The sequence below is a fragment of the Zophobas morio genome, unplaced genomic scaffold (genome assembly GCF_036711695.1).
Source record: "Zophobas morio isolate AGI-343-1 ecotype UQ-CSIRO unplaced genomic scaffold, CSIRO_AGI_Zmor_V1 ptg000044l, whole genome shotgun sequence".
Classification (NCBI taxonomy): Eukaryota; Metazoa; Arthropoda; class Insecta; order Coleoptera; family Tenebrionidae; genus Zophobas; species Zophobas morio.
The window spans coordinates 9,648,264-9,667,989 of NW_026972149.1; the positions used below are offsets into that span (position 1 = coordinate 9,648,264).

General features: G+C 40.4%; 4 protein-coding genes across 13 annotated transcripts; 2 read left to right on the plus strand and 2 right to left on the minus strand.

Annotated features, from left to right (window-relative positions):
* Window positions 1–44: 44 nt before the first annotated feature.
* LOC135141842 (uncharacterized) lies at window positions 45–5,275 on the minus strand. Of its 5 annotated transcripts, XM_064073361.1 has the most exons (8): window positions 5,195–5,275; window positions 5,064–5,137; window positions 3,416–3,577; window positions 3,178–3,367; window positions 2,957–3,135; window positions 2,586–2,827; window positions 1,247–2,535; window positions 45–1,202 (listed from the first exon to the last, which is right to left on the minus strand). In XM_064073361.1, exons 3-8 carry the CDS (start codon window positions 3,575–3,577, stop codon window positions 1,033–1,035), a joined length of 2,232 nt encoding a protein of 743 aa, XP_063929431.1. In that variant the 5' UTR covers window positions 5,064–5,137; window positions 5,195–5,275; the 3' UTR covers window positions 45–1,032. The 5 variants fall into 5 exon arrangements, with proteins under 5 accessions (XP_063929431.1, XP_063929434.1, XP_063929432.1 ...); XM_064073364.1 differs by lacking the exon at window positions 5,195–5,275 and having other exon boundaries at window positions 2,957–3,117; window positions 5,064–5,165; XM_064073362.1 differs by lacking the exon at window positions 5,195–5,275 and having other exon boundaries at window positions 2,586–2,824; window positions 5,064–5,165.
* Window positions 5,276–5,948: 673 nt separating this feature from the next.
* On the plus strand, window positions 5,949–10,383 carry LOC135141841 (histone deacetylase 6-like). 2 transcript variants are annotated; one of them, XM_064073358.1, is made up of 12 exons: window positions 5,949–6,039; window positions 6,186–6,746; window positions 6,794–7,020; window positions 7,254–7,443; window positions 7,491–7,762; window positions 7,810–8,002; window positions 8,068–8,127; window positions 8,305–8,737; window positions 8,789–8,958; window positions 9,037–9,341; window positions 9,395–9,590; window positions 9,638–10,383. In XM_064073358.1, the coding sequence occupies exons 2-12, from the start codon at window positions 6,192–6,194 to the stop codon at window positions 10,187–10,189; spliced, it is 3,153 nt and encodes a 1,050-aa protein (XP_063929428.1). In that variant the 5' UTR covers window positions 5,949–6,039; window positions 6,186–6,191; the 3' UTR covers window positions 10,190–10,383. The 2 variants fall into 2 exon arrangements, with proteins under 2 accessions (XP_063929428.1, XP_063929429.1); XM_064073359.1 differs by lacking the exon at window positions 8,068–8,127 and adding an exon at window positions 8,158–8,217.
* A 181-nt stretch (window positions 10,384–10,564) lies between these two features.
* On the plus strand, window positions 10,565–15,549 carry LOC135141541 (histone deacetylase 6-like). 3 transcript variants are annotated; one of them, XM_064072740.1, is made up of 14 exons: window positions 10,565–10,620; window positions 10,668–10,870; window positions 10,977–11,182; window positions 11,322–11,996; window positions 12,047–12,273; window positions 12,390–12,579; window positions 12,628–12,899; window positions 12,946–13,138; window positions 13,202–13,261; window positions 13,408–13,840; window positions 13,888–14,057; window positions 14,108–14,412; window positions 14,466–14,670; window positions 14,850–15,549. In XM_064072740.1, the coding sequence occupies exons 4-14, from the start codon at window positions 11,343–11,345 to the stop codon at window positions 15,402–15,404; spliced, it is 3,264 nt and encodes a 1,087-aa protein (XP_063928810.1). In that variant the 5' UTR covers window positions 10,565–10,620; window positions 10,668–10,870; window positions 10,977–11,182; window positions 11,322–11,342; the 3' UTR covers window positions 15,405–15,549. The 3 variants fall into 3 exon arrangements, with proteins under 3 accessions (XP_063928810.1, XP_063928807.1, XP_063928808.1); XM_064072737.1 differs by having other exon boundaries at window positions 11,337–11,996; XM_064072738.1 differs by having other exon boundaries at window positions 11,018–11,182; window positions 11,337–11,996.
* Window positions 15,550–15,693: 144 nt separating this feature from the next.
* Window positions 15,694–19,297, minus strand: LOC135141388 (prolyl endopeptidase). 3 transcript variants are annotated; one of them, XM_064072448.1, is made up of 13 exons: window positions 19,111–19,297; window positions 18,764–18,863; window positions 18,510–18,717; window positions 18,174–18,460; window positions 17,897–18,036; window positions 17,603–17,759; window positions 17,356–17,556; window positions 17,081–17,269; window positions 16,921–17,034; window positions 16,692–16,840; window positions 16,433–16,645; window positions 16,061–16,385; window positions 15,694–16,011 (listed from the first exon to the last, which is right to left on the minus strand). In XM_064072448.1, the coding sequence occupies exons 2-13, from the start codon at window positions 18,827–18,829 to the stop codon at window positions 15,946–15,948; spliced, it is 2,115 nt and encodes a 704-aa protein (XP_063928518.1). In that variant the 5' UTR covers window positions 18,830–18,863; window positions 19,111–19,297; the 3' UTR covers window positions 15,694–15,945. The 3 variants fall into 3 exon arrangements, with proteins under 3 accessions (XP_063928518.1, XP_063928517.1, XP_063928516.1); XM_064072447.1 differs by having other exon boundaries at window positions 18,764–18,923; window positions 19,111–19,296; XM_064072446.1 differs by lacking the exon at window positions 19,111–19,297 and adding an exon at window positions 18,918–19,099.
* Between the last annotated feature and the right edge of the window lie 429 nt (window positions 19,298–19,726).

Genomic DNA, 19,726 nt, shown 5'->3' on the forward strand with positions numbered 1-19,726 from the left:
CAATATTCGAAAAGGACTTAATAAGGATAATGAAAAAGAGCAGAGAAATTCCATTTTCTTTATTTTATTTACAGATGAATATTTGAAAAATTTAACAATTCAGGAATCACAACATGAATACGGTGATAGCTTAGCTGTGGAGTTAAAATTGAGAGTCAAAACAGGCACATTTCAAATAACGAATATGCATATAGGCGTAACGTATTCGATTAGTGCCTATAAAAATACATATATTAAAAATATATCAGTAGAATAGCACAGTTTTAACAGGGAATGCGTTCTGAGTTAAACCCCAAACGTTCATTTGGAGTCGTTCAGTCAAAGTACTGATCGATTTTAGTGTTATTTTTTTTCAAAATAACATTTCCTTCTGCAGGAAATAACAAATTAACATTTACTGCCATAATTCAACTACATCTAAAATTAGAGTCAAAAATTAACAATGGTTAATCAGGCCGTATTTACTCCAGAAACAACGTAATCAAAGATGATATTCACAGATTATTAGTCCGATTCAAATACCACATTCAAATTATACTAAATTGTACTACATTATTTTACTATCCAATATTGTTACATAATTGATTGTGGCCCACTTAAAATGACAACTGGTTAATCAATAAACATTTGTTTTATGACTCTGCAAATCAATAACATTTGTATCGGCGCAACTAAGGTACCCGTTCCTTCGCCTTATCAAAAATACACCTGTGAGAAAGAGAGAAAAGTGAGCCGACAAGAACCTACATTAGTATTTTTCTACGTCATCTAATCTCTAATATTGTCTCTACTTCAACCCAAAACTCTACTCTGGTTTGGAAAAAAACGCTACCGATAAGTACGTCTGTTTAAATATGTTAACAACTACACGGATTAATGCGTGATAAAAGTACTAAACCTCCAGTGATACTTGCTTCAGCAGCTTATACGCCATGGGAATGAACAAAATCGTGTCTCTCCTAGCAACTACGTGGTGTTTGTTTTGAACATCAATTTGGTATAAAATTATAAATATATCTGTATTCCTGCAACTTATAAATGTATATTATGGGAACTTCTGTACACCTGCTTCAACGAAGCCGACTGATCCTCCAAACTCTTCTTCAAGCTGGCGATGGTGTTCATTAAAACTTGCTGCCTCAGATTTTCCGCACTGTTTTTATAGTCTTGCGTTTCGAGAACCCGGGTGGGGGAATCTGTAACTAAAATCAATAACACTTCACCCGCCCGTAAAACCCTTACTTACCATTGTTGCAAACATTTTCGTAATTGAGATTAAAAGCAACAGTTTTTCCCCGGCCTGAATAAACTTTCCTTCTGACCGGCTCGCTCTGAGGACATCCGAAACCCAAGGAATCTGTTTGTGTTGCGTGACCGGAATTTTTATTCTTCCCCGCCCCGTCCGCGTCGGAATCACTGCTCGAGCTGGGACATTCTTGTAATTTCGGCTTATTTGATTTCTTCCGGTATTTGGGACTGCGTCTGTTTGCGTCACTCCTATTATGGCTTCGGCTCAATTTGGGCGACTCCGGTCTTTTGGCAAGCGGGGACGTTGGATATTCCATTTCTCTTCTCATCAAAGCAGGCGAATTGTTGATCATAAAGTTAGTGATGTGGTTGCGCTTAGGACTAAATCTGGGACAATTAAAATTATTGGACGGTATTTTTGTAAATGGTGGGCCTGGTTCTTCTATCAGTCTGTTCTTCATGAATAATTCCGGTTTGGCACATTCTGTGTTACGTAGGATTTCCACTCGCTTATTTGCGGGACCGGGAACGCGCCTCGGAGATAGGCCGTTAGTCTTCATGCTTCGCAATATATGCTCGGCTTCGACGATCAATTCGCGATATTTCTGATCGGCTTCTTTATCTCTTTTATCGATGGTGGAAAGGGTATCTTCTCGGCTGAAGCTGATGGAATTAGACCGTTTTTTCAGGCAATCATCTAGGGCCAACTTAGACATCGGGTGGTGCTTACTGCGGCGGACGGACAAAGGGGTAGCACCAGCGCTCTTAGAACCGTTCAGCTGGACGTTCACGGAACGCTCTAGTTGCTTGTGTCGCTTTTTGTTAGAACTCGACCTGCGTCTCTTCTCGCTACACTGTTTACTCCGACGAGTGGTACGTCTTCTAGACGCTTTTCGTGGAACCTCAAAGTTATAATAAGTGCAATGGCCAGTATTGCGATCTTCTCTAGGATCGAGCTCTAGGTACGACCCATTATCGATAAAATCAAACTCTCCTTCCACCGGTTCATCCTCGTCTCCTCCATCTTGACCCGTATCTATATCCGTATCACAATCAGTTGGATCGCTATCGCTAAGAATATCATTTTCTTTCTCGTATACGTAACTCTCGTCGTACTTCCCCATCATCTCGTTTAGAGTACAGTCGTCTTCGTCGCTTCCTGATGGTTTTTTCGCATCCCAGTGGACACTGGCTCCGCTCAAAGACGAACAAGACGACGACGAAAGCGACTGATTTCGTATATTTGGTCCGCGGACCGTCGATGGGCTCAAAAACCGGCGCGAAATTCTGCAACCAGACATTAAACATTCAACTGGATACATAATGAGAGGGCTTACGGGCTTCCGGTGGAGGGTGCGGGGGTCGTGATTTTCGGCATTTCTTGTCGGATTTGCCCCGGACTGAGAGTGCTTCCCGGAACCCACGGATTTGTTCTAATCCGGTTGCGTTGTCTTGGTGACGTTAGAACGGGACTAGCAACAACTTCGCTTAATCTAGTAGGGGTTACTCCACTACTACACTGGAATGCGGGGGTCGTACGTGATTGCACTGGGAGCACCCTCTCCACCTCTTGCGTCTGCTATTACTCCCGTCCAGTGAGAACTTCATTCACACATCGAAATGCATGCAGACACTGATACAAGTTACTATACTCGAGCTTCAACTCTACTTTAAACAACGAACATCAACAGAGCATTCAGTCATTTACCATGTTCGGGGGCCGGTGATGAATGGTAACCGGCGGGGACAAACATGTCGAAGACGGGGTCAAAGGTTTGGCCCGCAAAGATACCTCCGTCTCGTTCCCGTTAGATACGCGTTTTTGTTGCAGGTACCTCAACTGCTGTTCGTGGTACCGGTCTCCTTCAGCTGGAAAATATTTAACGCCTAAACCAAACCCTCGTTCGGATTTAACCTCGCAAAAGTCACCTGTGCGGATGTTTATGTAGTAGTCCGGGGGCGCGCCGGGTGACGTCCCGTCGGTGGAATAGCCCGTGGAGTAAGCCGATTCTGGAGAAGATAAGTTATTGGCCGAGTATCGCGTTGCAGGCCCTTGGTTACTCTGACCCGATTCGGCCAAGGCACCGTTTCCGATTTTCCGATTCCCCTTCTCAACAACCTTAATCCAGAGAATTAGTTCCAAGTTTGTTCTTAAGGGATTACTCACCAGTAGATCATCTTGCGATGACCTGCAACTATCTCCGTTCTGCCAATTTGAGGCTGAAACCGCGTTCGTGCCGAGATTTGTTTTACTCTGCTTTTCTTTCCGGTGCTGTTTTTTGCGCGGCCTCACGGCTTCCATCCATGATCGAAGTTTGCTCCCGAACATCTGAAATTTGTCAGGAAACTTTTTCAAGATTCATAAATCATGGGGCAACGACGGCTCTAATTGATTTTCCCAGAGGCGCGAACCTCGCCGGATATCGCAACGTCCATTGTTACTCCTGATTGTTTATGAACATAGTTCAAGCAACTAATATTAGAATGAAGGAAGTGCATTAAATACATTGACACGAAACAGATGTTGCTCGAGAACATAAAATATAGCCACAGGAGACGTAAAAATTTACTAGCGTGTAAGATAAACACAAGCTAATTTGCCCCAAAATGGAAGCTTTGCTATTGTAGAAAGCTTTCATAATATATGACGAATGGGATCAAGAAGAGCGCGAAAGGGGAGATGATATCAGTAGCTAAAGGGTACGAATAGTTAGAATTTCACTTTAGAGGTCGGAAACGTACATATGCATATTCGCAAGGAAGCCACGAAGTTTGGAAATGTTTGGATATATAGTTCAAAGGGGATGTTGAATTTTAGCCCAATACCACGCCACAGCGACTGAAAATTCTTGCAATGTACTCAAAACGAAAACCCCTAAAATAGATAATCTGCATTTAAGCACAAGAGGCGTGAAAAATTAAGTGGCGGAACTAGTTAGGAGGAAAAATAGGATAACTGAACGACATCTCGGGGAGCTGTTCAGCAATTTGCCTGAAAAGTGGAAGCGCTTATATTATAGGTCTCGCACAAGGGAATAGGGGTGCTTCCATTAATTAAATTTGTTAGTTCAAGGAGATTAAACAAGGTGATATCGTCCAACATGTAACGGAATGTTCGGTTGAGTTATCGAAAAGCTACCACAACTACGGGTGTCTCCATGGTGACCGAAGAGAGAAGAAATTTCGTACGTACTAGAAAATTACAAATTCACTCATGTGACACTTTACGAGCAGAAACAGTCATTCTCACATTTTCGGAATTTAGAGCATGAATTTTCCGCTTGATTAACTTTCATAAAAACGAGAAAAAGGGTCTACACAATACGAATTGTATCAATAATGAATAGCAGGCGATTGCACATCTCGTAATATTGTGTTAAGGAATAAAAGGCTTTTGTGACCATTGTGATCGGAGGTTGCTTCGACCTAGATAAAGTAATTGTGTATACACCGCTTTTATTAAACTTATCGAACAATGGAGCACCTTGTTTGTCCATGTGAAAGACAGGTGGTTCAATCATGTCTGGTAAAATCAGTTTTAACGAGAAAACAATAAAACTCAATTAAGCGGCAAAAGGATTTGTAAACATTTTCTTGGAAAAATAAACAAATAAACAGAGCCGGTCGTAATCGTCCGCGAAAAATAAACTCTCACAACTTTTTAGAAAAACGATGACAAATAGTTAAAAATGTAACTAGAGTGGTTCGCTTCGACGAAAATCCGATAAATGCATTAAAATGCAAACACATCTATAACTAATTAGTCGTTTAATAGTTACCAAGAACGAGCATTCTCATGCATCAACACCACTTACCGCCGCCCCTAGTTCGCACTCGGCATCAACATGAATACCATCAATAGTTACAAATCGTATTAGTTAATAAGTAGCTAAAATGTAACAAATAATATGGATTTTGAGCCATGTTTCAGCAGGCGTGTGCGTACAACCACCAACAAATTTCTTCTGGGACAGCGTCGAATCCGGACGCTGCCGACGCCTGTTCGGCGAGAGACGGCACAGCGTCGACGCCGTCCATCAGAAGAATGCCACAATGTCTACCAGATTTCCATCAATTACGGTGCAGATGATGGATTACATCTCCCCGATCGTGTCCATATTAAAAGCTTCGGCTGAGCCAGCTCGAAGGGTGTTTACATCACCTTACGAAAACAGCAATGACGTGGCGTTTTCTCCATTCTAGTAGCGTAAGTAACCATCATCAATTAATTGTTCAATTAATCTCGCGTTTCAGGGAGGCGGGGGTGGTTGGCGGGATTTTTCAAAGGCTTTTTTCGTCGCGAAACAAAATTGCCCAATAATAATCTAAGATTCGAAATTTACAAAGTTGGCGTTTTTTGGCGGCAGCCAATCACAAACACGACGACCGCCATTCTGAGAGACTGCAGACACCTGAAAATACGTTTTGCTCAAGACCGACTCCTACGAGATACGCGGTGATTTTAAAACGAAGCTTTGGCCGATTAGTGGTTTAAAGTTGCTCGTTTCTTTGTTTCCGTCGTTCGAGATCTAGTTCCTTTTGGTGATTTTGGTTTTCTTAGATTTTCACACTAAACTTTAGTTGGTAGGCTAGAAAGAGACGCTATTCGCTGTCTTTTGTTTTTGTGCTAGGAAGCGCAATGGTGGCGTGCGCACAACTGAAGTTTTGTTTAACAGCGTCGGTCTGCGTACTAGTTCACCTGTTGCTGTAGATATTGTTAGAAATTGAAAAATAGCTGGTAAAAATAGTGAAGTTGTGGTCTCTGCAATTCTTGGTGGTGATTTTCACTAGGTAAGTTCATGTTTTTAACTTACACAGGTGCATGACTTCACACCGCCAGTTTGACTATTACGAGTTCTTGTTTGTTGTGGAATAAACTGGTACATAATCTTTTATAAACACTGTTTGATAAAGTTATCACTTTAATTGCGACATAGAGTGAAATGAGTACCCCGGAACAAGCTAGTAAAGATCCTGAAAAGGAGAACAACCAAAAAGGTGACCCAATACAACCACGCACACCTCCTAAAATGGAGACTTTGAGCAGTGCGGAAGGAGATGCCGATGAGAAGGCCGGTAGCTCACTGGCACAACCCACGTGCGAAGAGGACAAGGGTACACCAAGTGACACTCTTGAATTAGCATCCAGTGACTTCACAAAAGATACATCTACTCTGACTAAGTCAACAGAACCACACACAGAGATTCCAGAAAAGGACAAAACCTCATTCAGCAAACCGCTGTCAGAAAAAGACACGGTCACTCCAAGCAGCTCATCTGAACAGGTGTATGAATACTCCCCAGTGAAATCTGGGACCTTGACAAGCAGCTTGCCTGAACAGGACGCACCAAATACAGACGTGCCAGAAAAAGACGTGACTGAGAGTGGAGACCATCATGTTGAACCACCACAAGAGCCACTGCCCCAAGTAGAGGAACAAGACAGGGGTGATAAAGCCGGTCGAAAAAAATCGAAAGAGCGCCGAGGACGACGCGAGGTTTGTTTCACTTAAGTAGTGCTAAATGAAACTTCCGTTCGCCTTAGTCTTTAAGGGCTGTTATGGCACGTAAAAAAAAAGAAATGAAGAGTACGCAAGGAACGGCCGCAAATGAAGAGCCTGTGGCAGATCCTTACGATAATGCTACATCTTGCATTCGACTCACTAGAGGACGTACTGGAATTGTGTATGAGGTTGATCTTCTTAAACACAAGTGTGAGTGGGACGACAATCATCCCGAGTGCCCGAAAAGGTTGAGCAGCATAGTAGATAAGTAAGTCATATTTGCTTTTGAATGCTTAAAGCCAGTCTTATTGACGTTTTTGTTGTTGCCATACGGAAAACGTGCGCGCGCCTGCTATAACAGCTAATCTCGCTTGTGTGCACCTTAGTGCACTTGCGGTACTTATAGGTAGCTTCTAGTTGTTATAACGCAAGAAGGTTCAGTTTGGCTGGTTTCCTATAGTATAAAATCCGTTTGTATCATTAATGAATTCTCGTTTTAAGATGTATTGACAAAGGATTATTTAGTCAATGTCTGCAAATACCGAATTTTCTAAGACCCGATTTGTATGAGAAAATCCTCACCAAGCACTCAGCTGAGCATTACGAGAAATTAAAAACTTTGTGTCAGTCTGCCAACTTAACTACAATGGAGCACGTGGCCTCTGAGTATGACTCCGTGTATTTCAATAACGTAAGAATCTCTATTTTGCAAATCAGTTAATAAAATTCAGTTTTTAGCATACTTTTGATGCCGCTTGTCGCGCTTTGTCGTCAGTTTTGAATCTCGTGTTGGCCGTCGCTAAACAGGATATTATGAACGGGATGGCTTTTGTGAGACCTCCTGGTCACCACGCTATGTATGACGAGTTTAACGGCTACTGCTTCTTTAACAATGTTGCCATCGCCGCAGAAGCTTGTATTAAAGAAAATCTCGCTAAACGAATTTTGATTGTAGACATAGATGTCCACCATGGTCAGGGCACACAACAGATGTTTTATGACCGGAAGGAGTAAGTTAAATGTTGGGTGATACTTGCGGTTGACTGTGACGTTTTAGTGTGTTGTACTTTTCGGTGCACCGCTATGAGCATGGGTATTTCTGGCCAAATTTAGCAGAAAGTAATTTCAATTACATTGGTAAAGGTGAAGGTGTGGGTTACAACATAAACGTGCCTTTGAATGTGACGGGGTTACGCGATGATGATTACCTGGCAGTTGTTTTCTACCTTTTGCTGCCTGTGGCTTATGAGGTAATTGGGGACGCATTTGTCACTATAACAATTCACAGCATGTTACTAACTGTTATTTTTCATAGTTCAACCCCGATCTCATTATTATATCTGCTGGCTACGATGCAGTTATTGGTTGCCCGGAGGTAAATATTAATTTTTTGTTCTTTTTCTAGTTTAACCCTGATCTTGTCATTATATCTGCTGGTTATGATTCTTGTATGGGAGATGGAAAGGTTAATGTTTATTGTAGTCGCTACGCTCCGACATCACTCTGTGATGTCAAAGCGGTCCTGTCTTTTTCTAATCGTTTTTTCTGTTAGGGTAAAATGCTCGTAACCCCGGGATTTTACTCACATTTGGTAAGTCTGCTCCATGGAGTGGCAAAAGGCCAAATTGCGGTAGTCCTCGAAGGTGGCTATTTCATCCCCACTTTATCAGAGGCAGCTTGTTTGACTCTAAAAACATTGATTGGAGGTCCGTGTCCTCTCTTGGACCCAATTCGAAACATTCATCCCAGCGTTATAGAGACGATTCGTCATGTTCGTCGTGCTCTATATGGAAAATGGAACTGTTTTGATATTTGTGAGTTCGTTGTCCCTAAACAAAACGTTCCAGACGATGAAGAAGACATGTACAAGATACAATACTTCGGAAAACAGGAGGGTACACCTTATGCAACTAGAACAGGCTATCCGGAAAATACAGTCCCGGAAACCTACTATTTCGCCAGAATTAACAAAGCTTTGCAAGAAAGTAAGTTTAAATATGTTTTTTTAACATCTGTAGTTCCTATTTTTTTTGTAGAATATCGTGCATCTGTAAGTTTACCGTATGCGTGTGTTTACGATGAAAAAATGTTGGCACATACTCCACAAAGGGGAGACATCGAGCGTCCCGAAAGACCCGAACGTCTCACATCCATTATGAAAGGCTTTACCGATTATGGCATTGATAAACGCTTACTTCGAACCAAAGTAAGTCCTATTAATTATATAATCTTTGCACCTGTGGCGCATGTATCACTTTATAGTTTTAAACGTATTTTACCATAGATCACCAAACACGATTGGTCTGTCTATAGCCCTCACATTCCGAACTATTTGGAGGCGATCAATATGGGGTTATTGCAGTCCAAAGATCTGTATATTAACGAACACACTCGTGACTCAGTGAATACTGCTGTCTCAGGATTACTAACGGTAATTGATAACGTAATGAATGCTACTTGTCGAGGAGGTGTCGCAGTTATTCGTCCTCCTGGTCACCACGCAGAACACAGAAAACCTGGAGGTTTCTGCTTTGTTAATAATGTTGCTGTGGGTGCCAACTACCTCAACATCAAATACAATATGCGAAGGTACATATTGGAAATTCTTACCTCTGCTGGTATGTAGTTTTTTCATTTTTCAGGATTTTGATTGTCGACTTCGACGTACACCATGGAAATGGCACCCAGAATATGTTTTATACTGATCCTCATGTATTGTACATCAGTATACATAAAGACGATAAGGGGAAATTTTTCCCACCAAAGTCACCTCGCAGCTATAAACACGACGGTTTTGGAGCCGGTAAAGGTTTCAATATTAACATTCCTTTCAATAGGGTGAGTAAATACATTGTTAACACATGGTGGTATATTTAGTATTTTAGGACAAAATGGGTGATACTGAATACATCGCCGCTTTTCAACATGTTGTCTTGCCGGCAGCTTATTCTTTTGCCCCCCAAGTGATACTTATATCAGCTGGTTTTGACGCTGGAATTAATGATCCCTTGGGTGGTTACGAAGTACACCCAGAAACATTTGGGCATTTCATCATGATGCTTAGACCATTAGCTGAAGGACGTCTCATTCTGGCCTTGGAAGGAGGATATAACTTAACAACCACTACTCATGCGATGGCTCTTAGTACTAAGGCCTTACTTGGAGACCCTATAATAATGCCTAAAAATATATACAAGAACTTTTCGTATCACGCCATGCTATCAATTAGAGATGTTATGGAACATTTTAAGCAATACTTTGAGGTGTTCAAGGTACACAAGAAGTTGCCTAATAAGCCAGTAATAATTAGGAGAATTCAGAAGTTCACGGCGGATACGTACGCGAGAGTTCTATTTAAGGTGCTCGATCCCGACAGAATTGACGATAATGACTATGTGGAGACTGAGATGAGCATTCTGAATGCATTAGCTTGTTGAAACTAGTCTATTTCTTGTGATCTGATGAGTCAACCTACTAGTCAGCAATAGTGGCTCAATATTCCTTATACAAGTATTGTTGTGTTTTTTTTTTCTCTGAAAAGTCTATTTCAGTTCTGTTACTAACGTTAATTCGTTTTTTGTTTCTATTTGTACTGTTCACATTTTCGTAATAAAATTTATAATTAATAAAAGCTTATTTATTAAAAAAAAATTGAGGGAGTATTAAAATCTAATATTGAAAAGCAAAAGGCTAAGAACAGTGTGTTAGTGGACAGAGTCGAATGTATGCTTTGATAATACTTGACATCAACGTCGTCGGTCGAAAACTAACAGGATCTAGCAGATTTACATCAGCTACGCTGTACCGCTGTACTAACAAAGATTGCGATTAAAAAAGCAATGCCGTGACATTTTCTCCATTTACTAGCGTAAGTAATTATTATGAGTTAATAATTCAATTAATCTCTCGTTTCAGGGATCATAATTTTTGAAACTTTCGAAAATTTGCCCGTTACAAAAGTGACCAATAAGAATCTAGGAATTGAAACTTCCCAACGACTCCCTTTTGGCGGGAACCAATCACAAACACGGCCATTTTGTAAAGTGCGTCATCAATGAGCATAAAAAATAAGTTTCGCCCAGGATCAACCCTTCGAGACAAGTGGTGACCTTTAAAAGGTAGCACTGACCGAGTGGTGGCTTGGAACGGGCTCAACGTAGCTTCGTCTTTCAATTTTCTGTGCCGAAAATTTAGTTACTTTTGTTTCTTTATATTTGTCACTAGATTTTGGTTGGTAGAATAAAGAGAGATGATCTGCTTTCTAGATGCGTCTATCCTTCTACTACATGGCGCAGAACCACAAATTTGTGCAACAGCGTCGATCTGCGTACTGATACACCTGTTGAGGTGAATATTATTCGAAATTGAAAAATAAAAGTACCTGCAGTGAATTTACGGCTTCTGCAAACCCCGGAGGCAAGTTTCAAGAGGTAAGTTCAAATTTTTAACTCATAATGCGCATGTCAAAACCGGCAGTAGCAACAATTACAAATTCTGATTTGGTGGGAATAAACTGAAACATAACTTTTAAAAGTTTGATATTCACTCACAATTTAATAAAATGATCAGATAATTGCAATTCAGAGAGAAATGAGTACCCCGAAAAAACCTGATAAAGATCCTGAAAAGGACAAAGATGAAAAAAAAGAGCCTGCTGATCCAAAGCCTACTCAAAAAAAGACTTCAGCCGCTAAGAAAAAGGGTAAAAGTCGCGTTCCCGAATTTGTAACTTGCGGTCTCCCTAAGCCGGATGAAGGTCCTTCGACAAGCTCAGCATCCCCACGTAGACCCCTTATGGGAAAATACAAGCCCCGGGTCAGCAGTCCACCGCGCAGACCACCGCCACCGCCAGCCCCCTTTACACCCAGTTCAAGCAGCTCACCGGAGAAACAGCCTATAGACTACCCAGCAATAGAAGATCTACCTCTTCCACCAATTCCCGACAAACCCGCAAGTCCACTCAGTTTACCTGATCAGCGGCGTCGATATGAAAAGCCCCCTGTGGAAAAAGGGGGCGACAATGACAGCAGCTCGCCGGGAGAAGCCTGCGCCCTCCCGCCAGAGCAGTATAAACAGATCGCAGAAAAGGCTCGTAGATCTCGACAAAAAAGGGATAGTACAAGATCGCACGCACGGGGCAAAGACGAGGGTTCCACCAGTTCACCTGACCTTCCAAAACGCAAACCGGAGAAAGAGGAGAAACCCAAAAGCAGAAGATCTAGAGACACGCGCGGACGACGCGAGGTTTGTATTATTTAAATTGAGTAAGTAAAAGAAACTTTTGTTTGCGTTAGGCTATAAGGGCTACTATGATGCGTAAGAGGAAGGAAATGGAGCATGCCTTGGCAGAAACTTTAACTGGTCTTGGTTGTTTTGACCCCTACTCGAACGCGACTGCTTCAAACTACATTATTAGAAGATCCACTGGGATTGTGTACGATTCCGAGATTACTAAACATCGCTGCGAGTGGGACGAAAGACATCCCGAGGAACCGCAAAGGGTGACCACCATAATGCACAAGTAAGTCAAATTTGTTTAAAAAATAGTTTGTTTTCTTATTTTTTTGCTTGATTTGTGTTTGCTTAGAGATAATTAAGACAGAAGTCGTTTGTGTCACTAATGACTCTTGTTTTAAGATGTTATGAAAGAGGACTGCTGGATAAATGTGTCAGAATCTCAAACTTCTTGAGGACTGATCTATATGATAGAATTCTCACTAAACACTCGGCTGAGCATTATGAAAAGTTGAAAACTCTGTGTCAAACTTCTAACCTGTCAACACTTGAACGGGAAGCCGCTCAATATAACTCAATATATTTTAATAGAGTAAGAACCCTACCTTACAAATGAAACGGTAAAATAATAAGTTTTTAGTTTACTTTTGATGCCGCATGTCGCTCTTTGTCGTCTGTTTTGAACCTTGTATTGGCCATTGGTAAACATGAGGTCATGAATGGGATGGCTATTGTAAGACCTCCAGGTCACCACGCCATGTATAATGAATTTAATGGCTATTGCTTCTTTAACAACGTTGCCATTGCTGCAGAAGCGTCTATCAAAGATGGTTTATCAAAAAGAGTATTGATCGTAGATATAGACGTCCACCATGGCCAAGGTACTCAACAGATGTTCTATGACCGGAAAGAGTAAGTTAACCATTGAGTGTTATTTTTGGATGATGTGACGTTTTAGTGTGTTATATTTTTCCGTGCACCGCTATGAGCATGGGTGTTTTTGGCCAAATTTGCCACATGGCAATTTCAATTACATTGGTAAAGGCGAGGGTTTAGGTTACAACATCAACGTGCCTTTAAATGCAACGAATTTACGCGATGATGATTACTTAGCAATCGTTTTCTCCCTTTTGTTGCCTGTGGCTTACGAGGTAATTAGGAACGCATTTGTCGCTAGAACGATTCGTTGCATGCACTAACATTTTTTTTCTTAGTTCAACCCTGATCTTGTTATTTTATCTGCTGGCTATGACGCGGTTATGGGTTGCCCCGAGGTAAATATTTTGTCTTCTTTTTGTTTCACTATCTGGTTGTGAACGGTCTTTATGTTCTTGTCAGGGAGATGGGAACGTTTTTACTAGATGCCTTTTCTAGTACGGTCTTTCTGATGTTCAAATTGTCTAAGTGGTTTTTCTCTTAGGGTAAAATGCAAGTAACTCCTGGTTTTTACTCCCACTTGGTGGCCCTGCTTCATGGACTCGCTAGAGGCAAAATGGCTGTAGTTCTCGAAGGGGGTTACTTCATCCCTACTCTCACAGAAGCAGCTTGTTTGACCCTTAAAACACTGCTTGGAGGACCTTGCCCAGCTTTGGACCCAATTAGAGGCGTCCACCCCACCGTCATTGAAACAATTCGCAATGTTCGTCGTACTTTGTACGGCAAATGGAACTGTTTTAGTATTTGCGAATTCGTCGTCCCAAAGGCTGGTGTGGCCAAAGACGAGAACGACATATACAAAATACAGTACTTTGGAGTACCAGAAAAAGCACCGTTTTTAACTAGAAATTGCTACCCGGAAAATTCGATCCCGGAGCATAACTACTATGTACGAATGAACAAGGCTTTAAGAGAAAGTAAGTTTAAGTGTGTTACTTGAGTATGTTTATTAATGAGGGTGTAGGATATCGCGCTTCGCTGACTTTGCCTTTTACGTACATCTACGATGAGAAAATGCTAAAGCATAAGCCACAAAAAGGGGACGTTGAACGTCCGGAAAAACCCGACCGTCTTACGACTATTTTGGAGACCTTTAAAGACTTTGGGGTTGACAAGCGCTTGGTGCGAACCAAGGTAATTACCAAACATTTATTGCTGAATAATTACATGTTGTTTACACTCAGATCGTCAAGCGCGATTGGGCTAACTACAGCCCTCATATTCCCCGCTATATGGCCGCAATCAACGCAGCGTTGCTGCAGACGACTGATTTGTATGTCAACGAGCACACTAATGAGGCTGTTGATACTGCCGTTTGCGGTATCTTAACAATTCTTGATGGTGTAATGACTGGGACCACTCGAGGAGGTGTCGCCCTCATCCGTCCTCCTGGCCACCATGCAGAAGCCAACACACCTCTGGGATTCTGCTTCGTTAATAATATCGGTGTGGCCGCTACATACCTCAGCATCAAGTATAATATGCAAAGGTGTGATCTTTTAAAAAGTTTAACATCGTTTCTATTTTTTTTTTTATTTGTAGAATTTTGATCGTCGATTTTGACATACAGCACGGAAATGGAACCCAGAATATGTTCTATTCCAACCCCCATGTTTTGTACATTAGCATCCATAGGGACGAGAAGGTCGGGGAGGACAACATTTTTTATCCAACTTGTCCCCACAGCTTTAAAAATGATGGTCATGGAGCTGGCAGAGGTTTAAATATTAACATTCCCTTTAAAAGAGTAAGTCTAAACACCATATAATCGAAAAAAAGTCGTTCAGTAAGTCGTAAAATTTGTTATGACCGTAACTGTCAAAGCGCGTTAGTGTTGCCAACATAATGTTTTTACCATTGCGTTACTAGACGACTTTTTTCTCAGTGGTACATTATTACACCTGGGGGTATGTTTGGTCTTTCCAGGACGTGATGGGGGATACTGAATACATCTCTGCATTTCAAAATATAGTTCTACCGGCAGCTTATGCTTTTGCCCCTCAAGTGGTACTCGTTTCGGCTGGCTTTGGTGCCGGCATTTATGAAGAAAAATCGGGTGGTTATAACGTGAACCCAGAAACATTCGGGCATTTAATCTTGATGCTTAAACCACTGGCTGAAGGACGAGTGATTCTGATCTTGGAAGGAGGGTTTAACGTGATCACAACTAGTTTATGTATGACTATTTGTACAAAAGCTTTACTTGGAGACCCAATAATAATGCCCAAAAATGTATACAAGACCTTCTCAGAGTCTGCGATTCGAACCATCAGAAGCGTCATGGATCATTTAAAGAAACATTTTAATATATTCCATATAAATACGAAATTACCACATACGGCCGTTGTTGTTAAAAAGGTAGACATTTTTACAGAAGAGACGTACTCAAAGACGCTCACACGTACTCTTGACCCTGATAAAGTTGATGACAATGCATACGTTGAAAACGAAATGAGGATTTTGAATTCCTCAAATCACTAAACTAGTCTTACGTTTCTTGTGATCTAACCCAGTTACCTGACTTGCTAGTCATCAATAATTACCAATTTTGATATTATCTATACAGTATTTTAGAAGTTCGTTTTTTGTCATTGTTTAAAAATTCTGTGTTAGTTTTGTTTGTTGTTGAGTTCCTTTTTCGTTTTGTATTTTTTGTGTTTGTCTTCATGTTTTGATAATAAAAGTTTTTAACAAATTCGTTTGGACTGATTACAACAGGTGGCGTTCATGTTTAACAAACACTGCGTCCTCTGTATTCATGAAATGACACTTTCAGAATCAAAGTTTTATTGATACAAAAAAAAGGGGCTAAGAACACGTTACATCATAACAACATAGTGGTAACAAGCTTGGTTCACTTAAGTAGAAATGGCAACATCTTAGAATATGGCATAATGTACAAACTCCAAAATTATTAAATGCCTGAAAAAAAAAACAAAAGACGCCATTAATCCCGGGGGATCAAGCCGTCAACAAAATTTGAACATTGTATCTACGACGGAACTCTTACTGGTAAACAAACTTAAGACAAAAAGGTAAGATTCAAAGCTCTTGAGATGAAGCAGAATGTATCAGTAACTTCTTCAATCTACAAAGCACGAAATTAACCCAAATACGGCCTTTCCACCAATACTTACCACTTTTGAGGTAGGTTTGCCTTTCCCATGTCCTGCTCTGGTCTCTATCCTGATCATTAACGGATTCGTCTGGCTTGCCAATTTCCCAATTTTATATTGCAATTCTGCAATAAACTTCAACGAGTGTAGAGGTACAACACGATCGTCATGATCAGCAGTCAAAAGAAGAGTTGCCGGATACTGCCCATTTTTCGGCAGATTGATGTTATGCAAAGGCGAATACCTATACAAGTACTCAAACTGCTCCTGCTCCTCTGAGCACCCATAATCCGACTTCCAAGCATACCCGATCGTGAACTTATGAAAACGCAACATATCTAAAACTCTACAAAACAATTAGAAAAAAATTTAAGTGCAAGAGTGAGTTTTTACCCCACTTGACAAATAGCTGCTCCAAACAGATTTGGTGCTTGATTAATGCAAGCTGCCACCAGTAATCCGCCGTTTGAACCGCCCTGAATTATGAGTTTGTCCACATTGGTGTACTTATTTTCGACGAGGTACCGCGCAGCATATTGGAAATCATCAAAGCAGTTCTGCTTGTTGCCAAAACGACCAGCGTTGTGCCAGTTGTCACCATATTCCCTAAAACTCGCAATGTGGAAGGAATTATTACAAAGCAAACGCTTACCCTCCTCCGCGTATGTTAGCCAAGGCGTAAACACCATCGAAATTTTCGATAAAAATCAAGCGCGAAACGACGAACGAAGGGGTGAGGTTGATATTGAAACCCCCATACCCGTAGAGGAGACAAGGCTTGGTTCCATCGTTCACTAGACCCTAGAAAGTACCAAATTAACAAAACGGTGTCGTAGTATTAACTTTATATTTAGACGAGCGAAGCGAGCGCCAAGTTTTACCTTTTTGTTTATAATAAACATGGGAATTTCAGTTCCATCTTTGCTTTTGTAGAATACTTGTCTGGTTTCATACTTTGATGGTTCAAACTTGCCAACTTTAGTCTCATGAAACAGCTGAAAAAATCGTGTAGTTGAGGCATGTTAAAAACGGAGTATTTACCGATTCTTTAATCGAACCGTTTACGTCAAAGTTAACCCTGAAAATAATATTTGGCGTGAGAAATGAGCAGAAACAGTAGAACATTTCTTTATGGTGTTTTTTTCCCGAGATCGCCGAAATTGTTCCAACGTCCAACTTAAAATCGTGGAGTTTGTTACCAGTTCTGAGATCATATAATTGCAAAATATTCTAAAAAGAGCACCTTTAAAGTGAGACAAGTGCATTTAAGGAACTAAATGCGTTAAAGTAGTACACGTCATACATGAGGGTTATACCTTCACGTCTTGGAGGTAGCATACGACTAACATATCTTCATTAATAGCGTGAGCCCAGTCAAGAACATCCTTGGAATGTTCAGAAATCAGATCCTTCCATTCAGACTCTACAGGATTATCAAAATTGATACTAACAATACGGTAATTCGATGCGTTTTTGTTCGTGTGAAAGTAGAAAATATTTTGATCGTTGGTTATATACTGAAAAACAAGGATAGCAAATGGTTGTCTCTTTTTATTCGCATACCTCATAATCGGCGGTGAATTCGCCCACAACTTCTGTCAGTTTCAGTTTTCCGGAAATTTTCTCGGTGTTAAGTTTCGCGAAATATAGTAGGTTGTTTTTGCAACCTTTTGTTGCTGATATTACTAGATAATTCCCACAATCGCTCACGTGTGCACCACTAAAAACGAACAAAAGTTAACGCGGGTAACGCTTTAGGTCCAACATTGCAAATCAAGAAAAAGTTTAACTCTTATAACAACGTCTAATAAGGGTTAGAGTATCATACGACTGGTGATTTTCAACCATTTCACTTACATACGTAACTGAGGATCATCAAATTCAACAACCACAATATCGTTAGACTGGTCGCTGCCAAGTTCATGGTAATACAGTTTCTGATTCTCGTTAGACTTTGTTTCAGAACCGTCAGCCTTTCCAGTTTGATCCAAATAAGCCTTAAAGAGGGGTTATAATGTCTGTTCATTAAAAAACATCAAGTTGGCGTTGGACGACTACACTGTCACCAGTGATGAGAAAAAAAGTTCGTCCAACGCCAACCTGGACATTTTTGACTCAATTGATTTGGACTTACTCCATAGAAGAAGCCTTTATTATCATGCATCCAGGTCATTGGCGAAAATTTAACCTTTTTCAAGATTTCATCATATTCTTTACCCGTTTCAACGTCTTTAAACTTGATTTCCAGCCAATCCGACCCGCTACTGCTCAAACCATAAGCAAAAGTTTTACCGTCTTCTGAGAATGCAGTTCCAGAAAGAGCCACAGTACCATCTTCTGACAATAGGTTTGGGTCCAGGAATACGTTAGCTTCGCTATCTAAGTCTTTTTGTACATAGATAACACTTTGGTTTTGTAGACCTAGTAAGGTTACGCTTATTTTGGGGTCAGTTAGTTTTGACTAGATTACCAGTGTTCCGGTATTGAAAATACCTATTCCCATGCCTAAAAGGGGCTGAAACTTTGGTATAATTCCACAATTTCTTTATCTTGTTCTTCATCTCTTCTTTGTAAACGCACCCTTCTAGGTATGGTCTGGTAACAGCATTTTGATCATCAACAAATTTTTGGGTTTCTTGAGCATCTGGATCTTCTAGCCATCTGTAAGGATCAGTGATCTAGAACTCACTATTAGCGCTAAATTTGATAATCCGTTAAGATTACTTCAGTTCCGAAGTAGCTGTCTTTCACTGTTTCATCTCTCCGAGCTTCTGGATACTTGAAAGACATATTTCTCTTAGCACAAGAAACAGAAATGCACCTACTGCAAAGGAAAAGCCAAATTTGTGCCAAACAAGCGAAATTTTAAGAGTTTTACCTAGTCCTAAAAATATTTAACAGAATATACATTAACAGAATAAGGAAATTGTGCATGTAGCAAGTAGCATACAAGGAAAATGTTAGGTTATGTTTTGATTACCACCACCGACCGACATTTATCGTTTCCAAGATGGATGGAAAAGTGGATTTATATCACACCCAGTTTTACAAATTAGAAATTTTTATTTTACCTGGATTCACCGCTGAAGTACACCGCGATGGAATTGGATAATTAGCTGAAGATATCTGCTACAAAAAAAAGCAAGAAACATCTAGGAGGAAATTTGATTCTGATATGTACAGAAGGGCACAGTCAAGTTAAATACAAAACTCTTGACAATGAGGTCTGCGAAATGATTGAAAAACAATGTATAGATAAGATTATCTGATACACAACTCAAACATTTATTATTTTATTAGTCTTAAAGGATTTAATCTATGAAACGACTTGATATTTTAAATTAATTTATCTCAATTTTATATGTGTAGCAATTGAAACATAAATATATCTCTGTCCTTCTATTTTCCGTCTATTTTGACAAACAGGTATTTTTTTGTTGCGATTATGGTGATCCTGTAAACTGTCAACCCGCTGTCATTTGTCATACCACCCATATGCAAATTTGCGATTGACCAAATTGACGCTTCGTTTTTGCTGTATGACGCTATTTTTAATAGGGGAAAGGGGACTTATGGGTATATGGACACATTTGACGTCAAAAAATACTATGAAATTTCCACAAAAACATTTTTTTGTTTTGGAACTCCCACTACATTCTCCAGAGAATTTACAAATTACTCGCATTT